This window comes from Oncorhynchus gorbuscha, linkage group LG01 (assembly GCF_021184085.1).
Source record: "Oncorhynchus gorbuscha isolate QuinsamMale2020 ecotype Even-year linkage group LG01, OgorEven_v1.0, whole genome shotgun sequence".
In the NCBI taxonomy this organism is placed as follows: Eukaryota; Metazoa; Chordata; class Actinopteri; order Salmoniformes; family Salmonidae; genus Oncorhynchus; species Oncorhynchus gorbuscha.
Genome location: NC_060173.1, coordinates 36,835,577 through 36,847,606, shown reverse-complemented (window position 1 = coordinate 36,847,606; position 12,030 = coordinate 36,835,577). Strand labels below are relative to the sequence as shown.

The following is a 12,030-nucleotide window of genomic DNA, read 5'->3' as shown; positions in this document are numbered from 1 at the left end:
TTCATGCCACTTTTGACATTTTGCATGGTTGAATTGATATAAGTGCTACTAGTAGATAAGTAAGTACATTTCAAAAGCTCTCTAGGAATACTAGCTTGCGTTAATACATTTAAGTAAGATTGTTTGTATCGTTTTATTTTTGCAGAGTTTGAAGAACTCGCACAAAAGTTTGAGGGAGGTTGGCTTCCTTCAAGTCAAGGTTGTCAGTGCCACAGATCTCACATCAACTGATCTCAATGGTGATGTATCACTCCACTTTTAGCCATTACCGTTTTAACTGGTTAAGTTACATGGCTAAGTTAATCTACAATTGCACACACATTTTAACACAGCTTTCTTCTTTCTTTGCAGGGAAAAGTGATCCATTCTGTGTACTGGAGCTGGGGAACAGCAGGCTACAGACTCACACCATCTACAAAACACTCAGCCCCGAGTGGAAAAAAGTCTTTACATTGTACATGTGTTTTTACTTGGTCTTTTAGTGTACTTTGCATACATTGATGCAAGTGAATGTATTCCTTCGGATTCGGACTAACTGGTTATCTGTTGGCAGCCCAATAAAGGACATCCATGATGTTTTGGAGCTGACGGTCTTTGGTGAAGACGGAGACAAAGCCCCAGACCTTCTGGGCAGAGTGGCCATTCCATTACTCACAGTAAAGTTGGGGATCCTTGGATTTATAAGGGGCTTATAGTTTATTCATTGACATTGACAAGTCAGAGAGGTGCAATTGATTGTAATGCATTTTCCACCGCTACAGGTTCAGAATGGACAGCAGGTCACCCGGGGGTTAAAGAAAGCGAACTGGGGGGGTCCGGCCAAAGGGACCATCTCACTGGTGATGGAGGTCCACTATAACCCAGTAAGAACTCCCTGGCTGATTCTAGCCTAGCTAATGCTCTTCGACAGATGACCCAGTCATATACCCAACTCACTGTATACTGAGTTTTCCAATTGCATTGAGTTTCCTTCTCATTTGCTTTTGGATTGGATTTGTCTTTGATCATTTGTAATATCTTTCTCAGGTTAGAGCCGGCATAAGAACCTTCAAACCAATAGAGGAAAAATTCATGGAGGACAACCCAAAATTTGCCAAAAAGGTTTGTTTTAGCAATGAATTTTAGGCCTATATCATCTAAAATTCATGATTTATACACATAAATTATGGTAGACACAATTTGTTGGATGAGGGGGTGAAGTGTGAGTACTGGAACATGCCCCTCATATAACAGAAACAAAGCTGCCACAGGCAAGCTGCATAGAAGCTTTGATTGGTCATAGTCAAACTAATTGGCTTTATTAACTCCAGACATCAAACTAGTAAAGCCACACAGCAGCAAATAAGGCCTTGAGTAAACCTGAATAAACCTGCTTATGAATCATACACATACAGCTTTTAATCAAGTCATGCTAACTGCCATTTGCCATCTGATTCTCCCATTAGGTCCTTGCCCAGAATATCTACAGAGTTCGGAAAATCACCATGGCACTGCTGCATACGTTACAGTACATTAAAAGCTGTTTTCAGTGGGAGAGCACGCAGCGGAGTATAATAGCCTTCCTGGTAAGTCATTGCCCCATGTTAATGAACTAGCGCTAAGCCTTGGGCTGTGCAAGTGGTGTCTCTGTCCTATTTCACTGCAGAACATTTGAACCCTTTCCTTCATCTATGTGAAATAGATAATGGACAGTATGGTTAATTCAGGTACACACATCTAGATTCTTGTTACTGTTTCTCAGTCACGTACTTCCGATGAATCGAAGCTCCCATCTTCATTTTGCATTTGAAAGTAAAGTAGAAGCTGTGCTCTATCCTTTAATTCAAACCCCACTTGTCTTCCTTCAGTGTTCTTCTGGCACTAGGGCTTTATGTGAAGGGCTTCGGTCTGGCCGTTTGGTCATCTGACTTCCTGGTAAAGCATTCCCCCTGCTCTTCTGTGTGGAGGAGGAGTGACAGTCGGCCTGGGAGATTTGAACCTTGTATAAATGTCTCTGTTTAGAGGTTTTAATGAGGCGTTGTGATCTATTGCCCTAAGCTGAAATAATCTTTATTTCACCCCGTGAATCCCCCTTAAAGTACATGTAATGTCATGATTAAGAGCATCCTCTTGCCATAAAGCCCTGGCTGCGTCAAGTCAGGGTGAGGAAGCGGTCACAGACAGATCCCTGTCTTCACAGCCTTTATTCCTCTCTATGTTCTGTTTCGGGACGACGTGCATTTCATACCTGGTGTATTCTTTAAACCCTGCTCACTGATCCTCAGGTGGATGTCCCCTCAGGCAATGGCCTGGCTCACCATATCAGAGCCTGTGGTACAGGTAGGGACACAGACAGACTAACAGACAGACTAACAGACAGACTAACAGACAGACTAACAGACAGACTAACAGACAGACTAACAGACACACAGACAGATACACAGACAGACACACAGACTGACGGGAATGTAGAGTAGATTGTATGCAAGTGCATAGGCAGATAGGCAGAGACTTTGAGGGAGAAAAGCAGGTAGTCAGCCATGCGGGCGGGCAGGAGAACAGGCAGTCAGGAAAGCAGGAGGGTAGGCCGGCTGACAGGTGACAGGTCAACAGTATAGGGCCATCTCCTGGCTCCCATCTAAAATGAGATGCTGTGCAGGCCACCAGAGTGGTAGTTTTTATTTTTCACTTCTACTACACCTGCTGTTCAAGACAAGCCCACAAATAGGAGATCTGGGGAGGGAAAAACAGGGATTACTCCCTGGCATACCTCTGCCAGAAATATGTACAATATTTTATTACTGTGGGGTAAATAGATCTAAATATGTATACTGTAAGTAGATAGAACTTTTGTTGATTTAGTATGAGCATAGTGCTCCTGTTGAAAGTAAGGAAATGTTTTCTGTGTGTTGTCTTATCTTCATTGGAGGAAGATGGACAGTTTGATACCCAGGCAGTTCTATTTAGAGACAGACACTGCAATAGAGCAGTCTGGCTATCTGCAGTCCACTGAGCCCTATGGCTTCCTCTGGAATGAGGTGTGCTTCCCAAAGCGCTGGTGTCAAAGGTGCCTGAGACTTGCCTGAGGAGAGAGTGAATCAGCCTGCTGATAAATAAGTAGTGTTTCACCCACTCACCAGCAGATAGAGTTAGACCGGAGAAAAGTTCTGATTTCTAATCAGGCATCTCATCCACAACACCTCACTGCATGACGAGCAGCAATAATCATAGCCTGAATATGGCCTTCGGATCGACAGTCAGAAAATTCCTGGGCGTGAGTAAAAACACAGACAGACAAAATCCTTGCCATGTGAGACGAGAGGGCAGCCGAGGGGCCTTGACAGCCATTACAAGCCCTGTGACATACCACTACACATGCTAGTGCCCTGGCCCTCTGCGGGGTCAGCGACAGCACAGCCACACTAGGGCCACTCCTCCTCACAACAAGTCCTCATTTGCAATTAAGTTTGTGTTTGGAGCCATCTGAAGCAGCATGCCACCGTGTGCCTTAATGAAAGTAGCTCCCTCTCCTATATTTATATCTTTAGGCACTGGTAATAAGGTAACTGATTCAGACACTGACAGATGGCCTCTGCTTGCCTCTCAGATGTGCATAATTAGAAGACTGTCTGCTCTTTTCTACAGCAGCACTCTGTCTCTGCTTCTGCTGCTTCTCAGAATATGCTGCTAGGAACGGCTGCAGTGTTGGCTCAGCCTTTAATATACATTACAATACATTATTTATCAGCCAGCTAGACCATTCCTGCTGTTTTACTCTATATGCATCCTGTAATGCATTACCGCTGATGTGGTTTCATCCCAGGACTGTGGGATCATTTGCTAGTGCCTTACCAGGAAGCTTTAGCCACCAAGCTTCTGTAAGTCCCATAGGCTAATGCTCTGACCTGCTCACAACATGCAGTATACATTGCTGCTCAGATGAAGCAATCATTTCAGGGAATGTGGATCTTCATGTGTGCGTTATAAAATACCTTTTGGTATGTGTGAAGTATTTTTAGTTTGTATGAGAGATTTGTCTGACAAAAAGTTCACTGCAATCTAATCTCCCATGAGCTGCATTGGCAATGTTTTGCCCTGTAGGTCTGCATCAGGTCTGGTCTATGTTAACAGAGGGATGTATGGAGAATGTTAGAATTTTTTATAAACTTCTCGGGCACATAACTTTTCCCTGTGGCAATCAGAGAAGTATGTATTCTGAGTAAATTGGGTATATAATGTACTCTGTTTGGAAATCAAGATTGATGGCTCATCAGGCATTCTACTGCCATAGAGTATTATAATGCGGAGAGGAAGCCTCGAAAGAATGCAAACTTCTGCAGCACTGTCATTTTTTGCAAGGCTGGAGGTTACTGATTCTGATTGCGTTGTCTCCTTTGCAAGTGAAGTTATTTTCCACCCATAGGTTTGTTTTAAAATGGCGACTTTCTAATTGGGTCATGTTAAAATAATCTTTCTCACACATGAAAAAAAATGATCCTGCAAAAGCCTCATAAACCTCATCAGTGAACGGAAATGCAAACAAGAAATGTATATATTTTTCAGTGCTTGTTTATGCTACAGTAATGAGCTTAGGAAGTGCCTTTTTCTAAAGTTTGACAACGGCATGTCCCCTTCTTCTGAGAGAGAGAGAGCGTGACAGCTAAAATCTTCATCAAATAACTCCCTTTTAAAATGTGCTTCTCCCCAACACTGAGCTAGATGAATGTGCTATACATCAGCAGCAACTGCAGAGAGAGGGGTCACCCAGAGTTCTTTCCTGCAGACATTTCCAGTGCCTGTAGAGGGCGCTATAGCACTGCTGAACTCTGTAGTGGAGAGCCTGATGGGAGATCACTTACTGCTCCCAACTAGAATCCTTCATGGGAAAATACTGTGAAAGTGAAATCCTCCATTCTGTGTATCCGCTGGATCAACAGAACAGAAGTTTCTCAAACATACTAAATGAGCATGTATTAGCTGGCCATATTAATCTGTTTCAGAAGTTTAAAGTTGAGAACAATTTTGATTTAGATGAAATGGTTGTAAGTATACAAATGAAAAGGGGTTATTTTACACTTGAAAGCTGATTTTGAGCTTTGCTGTCATTAGAGCGCTTTAAGTATTTAGGTAGAATTAATATTTGAACATATGAGCTAGTCTCGTCTGTCAGGAGTTCTGACTATGAAGAAACCTGTATACCTTATGAGATTATTTCAACCATTTTCTTTTTGACACTGCCAGGTAGCAACTGTTTTAGACATCATTTGACAGCCTGTGAAATGCTGATTGCCTCTCATCACAGAATGTAAAGATGGTATTTGATAAATGTTTGATCCGGTGCAGCTGTAAACACAGTTGGCAGCTGCCAAGGCTGCTTTTTTGGGCTGATAGACTCCTTGTCTCCCAGATGAGAGCAGGACAGGGTCAGATCTGGATCCAGTGGTCCCGGGGGACCACCTGTGAGGTGTCCCTGCACAACCCCCCCTCCGCGCCGGCCGGGCCTATTACCCAGAATACCAGGACGGCCAGGATCAAAGGCATAATCAGCGCTGTTATAATTATTCTGTTTAACACCGTCCCCCAAAATGACATGTTTGGTGAGCACTGATCTGCCCCGTTTTGGTTTACTGCAATGCAGTAATGCAGTATGTATGACCAGAAGAGTATAAGAGAAGTGTAAAGTCAAACTGCGTAAAGTGCCTGAGAAACTTCCTCTCGTTCCTTTCTCTGCATCTGCTTTCTTTCTGTTGAAAAAGTTGGAGGACTGTGTGTGGCTCGGCTGGCTGGCCTTAAAGGAGTGGGTTCTTGCAGTCTCAGGGGGGTTACACTCTTAAACTCTATGGCTGTGGGAGTTCTCACAGAGTTTGCAGTGGGAATGTGGCAGGGAGGGAGAGGGAGACAGCCCTTGATGGTGATGTGTGTGTGCATGATTTAGAAAGTAGTCTGAGATGTATTAATTATTAAAGAATTTGATATTAGTATCTGGAAACATTAAGCGATGACTTCTTTTAAAAAAAAAAGCAGTATTGTTGTTATTGAGTCGCCATTGTGGATTGCAGTGTGTCAGTTGACAGCTCTTGGGGCTAGCTGGTAACCGTAACCTTGAGATGCTTCCTCTTATAATACAGAGAGCCTTTCTCTGGCAGACAGTTGTCCCCTTTCAATTACAGCGCTAAAATAACATATTTCCTGCAAAATAATAAATGTTATATGCAAGTTTATTTTAATAATTAATTGGCTTGTATTGTGAAATATATTCATTTTCATAAACTTTTTGAAATATGACAAAGTAGCATGAAAGAGGATAAACAAGCCAGATGATGTTGCTGTGATTAACACTGCAGGCCTCTGTGTTGGTGCATCTGCCGTGGTGCTTTGTCTGTGTGTCTGTAGCGGTTTTACAGTCAGGTCCAAAATTATTGGCACCCTTAGCAAAAAAATAATGTATAAAATAAATCAAATACAAATAATGATGCTCTATGCTCAAGAAACTTAATAATACAAATGCTCTGAGAAATGTATTCTCTCAAAAGATAGGGGTAAAATTATTAGCACCCCTGTTTTCAACACCTGACCTCGCGAGGATGACTACCCTGAGCCTTTTTCTAAAATGTTTTATCAGATTGGAGAACACATTGGGAGGGATCTTCCTCCATACAGAATCTTTCCAGATCCTTGATATCCTTCGTCTCTGCTTATGGACATCCCTGTTTAATTTAAACCACCAGTTTTCAATGGGGTTGAAGTCCGGAGACTGAGATGGCCATTGCAAAATGTTGAATTTTGTGGTCAATTAACATTTTGGGGGGATTTTGATGTGTGCTTGGGGTTATTGTCTTGCTGAAATATCTACTTGCGGCCAAGTTTCAGCCTCCTGGCAGAGGAAACCATATTTTTGGCATACATGTCCTGGTACTGGGTAAAGGTCATGATGTCATTGACCTTAAAAAGGGCCTCAGGACCAGTGGAAGCAAACACCAAAGCTCCACCACCATATTTTACAGTAATTACGGGGCTATTTTCTGCATATACAACTTTATTTCAACGCAAAACGCACCACTGCTGTTCATGGCCAAAGAGCTTTATTTTCATGTCGTCCTACCAGAGCACCAGTTCCAATCCAAGTGCCAACGCCATTTAGCAAACTCCAGGCGTTTACATTTGTTGAATGACATGAAAATAGAGCTCTTTGGCCCCGTGGTGTGTGCTGTATCATAATGACTGCCTCTAACACGCTCACCACCTTCCCAGTCATAGAGGACACACCTCCCCAGGCGGCTGCTGCAGAGCCTGCGACCTGACCGCCCCTGTGTGTTGCTGTGACTGGGCAGGATTCGGCCCCGGCACGCTAATGTGTCTGTGAGTCGAGCTGACAGGGAGGGAAGGGAAATAGAGTCCACGCCACTCCCTCCCTCCCCACCTCCTCGGGGGGAAAAGGCTCGCATGGCGGATCTGTCACCCAGGAGGTCGCTCAGTGTTAACGCTCCCGACACGGATTAAACACTTGTGGCCAGTGCTGGAGCTTGGGGTCGGAGTGGCCACCACTGACAGGCACCACGGGGCCCCTGCTGACCACCCTGGTCCAACCCTGGTCCAGCCTCACTCCACCCTGCCTCCAGATATGCTCCAGCCTTGGCATGCGTCAGACAGGCAGGGAGACAACGGCTAACACCAGGCCTGCAAGCTAATGCTAATACCCTGCCGCTCTTCTCTTGTCTTCCCTTCCCTTTGATAAAGAGCCCACTATTACTACTGTACTGTAGTACTGGCACCTAACTAGCCGCAGAATTTTCTTAGCTAACATGAATTGATTTGGAAAACTTCAATTTCCTTGTTTTATTAATCATTATTCAAATAAACTAAATTAGATTCATAAATATTAAATTCATTTCCAGATTAGAATATGATTCAAATTGATGGAGTTTAGATATGAATTTATTGTTAGATTTACAGTTGTTCCATGGCATACACTACTTACAAGCCACTGTAGTAAGTAAAACAAGAGTTCATTTAAAAACAAAAATGATATGGCCATGGATTATCAGAAACTCTTCTATGTATACCATTGGTTTATTGGTGTGAACTGTGTATACATTCTTTTGTGGAGCTTCTACAGCTGATATGGTCATGCTCAAGAGGGAGATGAGATTTCCCCTTTATCGCTCTCAGTAGAATGCAGCATCTCTCTCTTTTTCTCTCCCTCTTTTTCGCTCTCGCTCTCCCTAGTCGATAAGACTTGAGCTGAGCATAATTTAAATATTTATTCAGCGTTAGCTCCGAGCACCATGGCTGCCCACACACTCTACCTGCCCTGCAGAGAAATCTTATCTGCTTCCTCTCTGCCTCCGACACCCCCTGAAAGCCTGTCCCCGTATTGGCCCGAGCTCACCACAAATTACATGTCTCATTGCTCGGGGTTTACACATGCTTTAAAGCCTGCCGCCGAGTAGCATCCCCAACATTAGCCCTCAACCAGACTCTCTGTTCCAGCCTGGCCAGTGGGGGCCTTTGATTTATTATAAATCTATTTCTTTTTTTGTATTTTAATTGAGGAAGCAATGCAGATTACTCCTACTGCCCTTGATTTCACCCAGAAAAATACATCTATATTACGTTTTTCCCCCTTTTACATTTTGGTATTTTGATCTGTCCCCAAGCACACGCACACGCACACGCACGCACGCACGCACGCACGCACGCACGCACGCACGCACGCACGCACGCACGCACACACACACACACACACACACACACACACACACACACACACACACACACACACACACACACACACACACACACACCTGGAGCCTGTAGTCAGCCTTGTTAAACTTATTCAGCTATGTTCATGTAATCTGGCATCCATCCACATCCCCACTGACTGACCGACATAATGCTGGTTGGCTTTCTTCTCTCCTCTCTCTCTGCTCAGTTGTTCTCTTAACCACAGTAGCTTTCCAAGCGCAACCACGGATAAATATGAGATGAACACAGAAGATAAAATATTTCCCATTAGAGCTGTTTACAGTAGTATTGTATTTGTAATTACTGTGTCCTCTTTAACGCATGCGTAATGTCCGGTTAATGAGTGATACGCTATTGTTAATAATTGCTATAATTGTTTGGATTAAATATAATTCTCTATATCATCACATTTCATTAGTTGGCATATGCAGTATATACTGTGGTATATGTTTACTTGAAGCTGTGTAGACATGCCGGGTTTGGCAGACCTCCTGTCTAGTGTTAAAGTCTGTCAGTCAGTAGTCTGGGTTGGTAGACTGGGCCTTTCTCCCATTAATCAATTTGCAGGATGGTAGAAACTCTTGGAGAGGGCATCTTTGTCCTTTTGTTCCTGCTGCGGTCCCTTCTCCCCCTCCAGGGAGAGTGTGGGTGGTGTGAGCTGCCATGCTTGCTCAGCTTTAAGAGTTATTTTATTCACACTTTTAATCGCTGAGTGCTTTATTATTAGGTGCTGGATTTTGCTGGCCAGGGGATCTGCATGAGAAGGCGCAGAATGCATTTACTGGAATCATATTAATGGCACTATAAAACAAATCTGTCAGCCTGTTGTTAACCCCGCTGGCAGAGTGGCGCTGCCCAGGGTCGGTCCTTCTCCAGGCGCTTACAGGTGGCTAAGGAGAGTACATCTCCATCACCTACTCCACCGCGCGCTAATAGTTTTATTAATTCATTATTTTCCCCCTAGACACCCCATGCATGCATTATCATACAGGCATTTTTCAGCTAAATGGTGTTTGTCAAGGGAGGTTTTCTACATGAAAGACACTCCTCCCAGACATACTAACACTTGTTCAATTACAAGTCGTTCATTGTCCATTTCTGCTGTGTGGAAACGTGCCTTTCAGGTAGATCATTAATTCTTAGCTTCCCTGCTTTCTGTTTGTTGCTTTATGTCCTTTTGGTGAAATAAATGACTGCTTTACCGCTCATGTAACATATTAGTGTTGTGGTATTTTGGACATTAAGGTTCCTGTTGTCATGTGTCATTTGTAGCGGGATAGAAAATACGGTAGAAAGGCTCTCAAGACTGAAGTTAAATGGAGCCCAACTTTGAGGCCCATTAAAAGGTGGATTATTTTCAATATAAATGTACACTTAAGCCTGACAGGTTGCACTCTGTCCACCCAGTCCTTTAATCACTCACTAATAAAACATAAACCACTTAGCGGGGAATTAGTTCCATCTCCATTTCACAGAAGCAGCAGAGAATGTGAGGAGACAGGAGGAAAAATATACCTCTGCTCATTAATGAGGGATATCTGACGGCTAAGAGGCAGCTCTGTGCGCCTGAGCGAAGGAATCCGAGAGGCTTTCCCAGATGTTCACAGTAAAAATTTGTATTAGTGTTTAAAAACCGAGAGGGAGGAATTGAGAAGATATTTCTGACAGTTTTGGTTTATACCCTCATTTAGGCGCTCAGTTTATACAAAAGGCATTGTATTTCTTTAGGCTTTTATCTTGTCCACCAAGCCAGAGCGCGGTGAGCTGAAATTTGCATTAGTGGGCGATTATGAATACCTGTGACAGATTCTCTCTGCCGGCTCCCTGGGAGGAAATGAATTGGCTCCCTCTGTTGACTCGCACAGGAAGACAGAGACCAGGCAATTAGACTTTAGTGGTTTATGTAGCAGCTTTTGCAGGGAGGGCAAGGGGGTTCAACATTCCTGCTGGGCTCATGTCAGTTTCCAGGCAAATTTTATTCCTTTCTTTTTATTTTAAAGGGAAAACTCTGGATATGACAGGCTACCTGTCTGCCAGCCTGCTGAATTCCTGTGGGTTGAAAACAGTGTCGCTTTAGAATAGCCTCATGCGAATAGAGGTGACAACATATGACGTAGGTTATTCATAACCTACAGGAGACATTTTGAAGCTACCTCCACACATCATGCATATTCATTTTTTACCTTTAGGTTTTCCCACCAGTGTTAGTTGTCGCTGCATAATTCAACTCATTTGATTTGGAGAAATTACAGTAACATATTGTTCATATTAGGTCTTCACATCTTGGTTATCCCACCGTGTTTCTGCTTGTTCCTACACTTCACATTACTCAGACATTATTGAACGAAGCCTAGGGCTGTGAGGGCCCAGTGTTTACAGCATTACTCATGGTTCACGTTTCCCTGGTGGCAGTTTGAATCCATTGAACCTAGGCCTTGTGTGGAAGTAGGTAGACTGCCCCAGAGCCAGTAGGGCTGGAGACAGGCTGATATGACAAGACCAGTCTGCTGTTTACAGGGCTCAAATGGAGGCCTGAAGGCCCCACCGGTTCACATCCTGTCTCAGGACTAAGTCAAACATATTGTTACTGTAACAAGCCCCCAGCAGTCCACACTCAGACTGCACAGCATGCTATTGTAGTGAGCTATTGGAGTGCAGGCATCTCAATTCTCATTTCATTGGGTGTTCTAAGTTACTAGGTTTGTTTTCTTTCAACCTTTTGGTTAAGTTCTTCCTCATGAAAACAAAGTTTAAGAAAAGAGTTGTTTTTGAACCTTTCAAAGATTAAATTGTATTTTATCCCCAGGTGGTAAGGGTAGGCAACAACACAGCTTCAAGTTCCTTGGAGTTCACATCACCAACAAACTATTATGGTCCAAATACACCAAGACAGTCGTGAAGAGGGCACGACAAAGCCTATTCCCCCTCAGGAGACTGAAACGTTTTGGTATGGTCTCCTGATCCTCAAAATGTTCTACAGCTGCACCATCAAGCATCCTGACTGGTTGCATCACCGCCTGGTATGGCAACTGCTCGGCCTCCGATCGCAAGGCACTACAGAGGGTAGTGTGTATAGCCCAGTACATCACTGGGGCCCAGCTTCCTGCCACCCAGGACCTCTATAGCAGGTGGTGTCAGAGGAAGGCCCTAAAAATTGTCAAAGATTCCAGGCACACAAGTCATAGACTGTTCTCTCTGCTACCGCACGGCAAGCAGTACGGGAGTACCAAGTCTAGGTCCAAAAGGCTGCTTAACAGGTTCTACCCCCAAGCCAACAACTAATCAAATGGCTACCTGGACAATTTG

General features: G+C 43.8%; 1 protein-coding gene across 1 annotated transcript in view; it reads left to right on the top strand.

Annotated features, from left to right (window-relative positions):
• LOC124036693 (multiple C2 and transmembrane domain-containing protein 2-like) overlaps window positions 1–12,030 on the top strand; it is a 43,765-nt gene that overhangs the window by 12,529 nt on the left and 19,206 nt on the right. Inside the window, exons 12-17 of the mRNA XM_046351550.1 lie at window positions 146–239; window positions 352–454; window positions 554–656; window positions 762–863; window positions 1,027–1,101; window positions 1,446–1,565. Of these exons, the coding sequence (XP_046207506.1) occupies window positions 146–239; window positions 352–454; window positions 554–656; window positions 762–863; window positions 1,027–1,101; window positions 1,446–1,565 (597 nt within the window). The remainder of the gene's footprint in view (window positions 1–145; window positions 240–351; window positions 455–553; window positions 657–761; window positions 864–1,026; window positions 1,102–1,445; window positions 1,566–12,030) is intronic.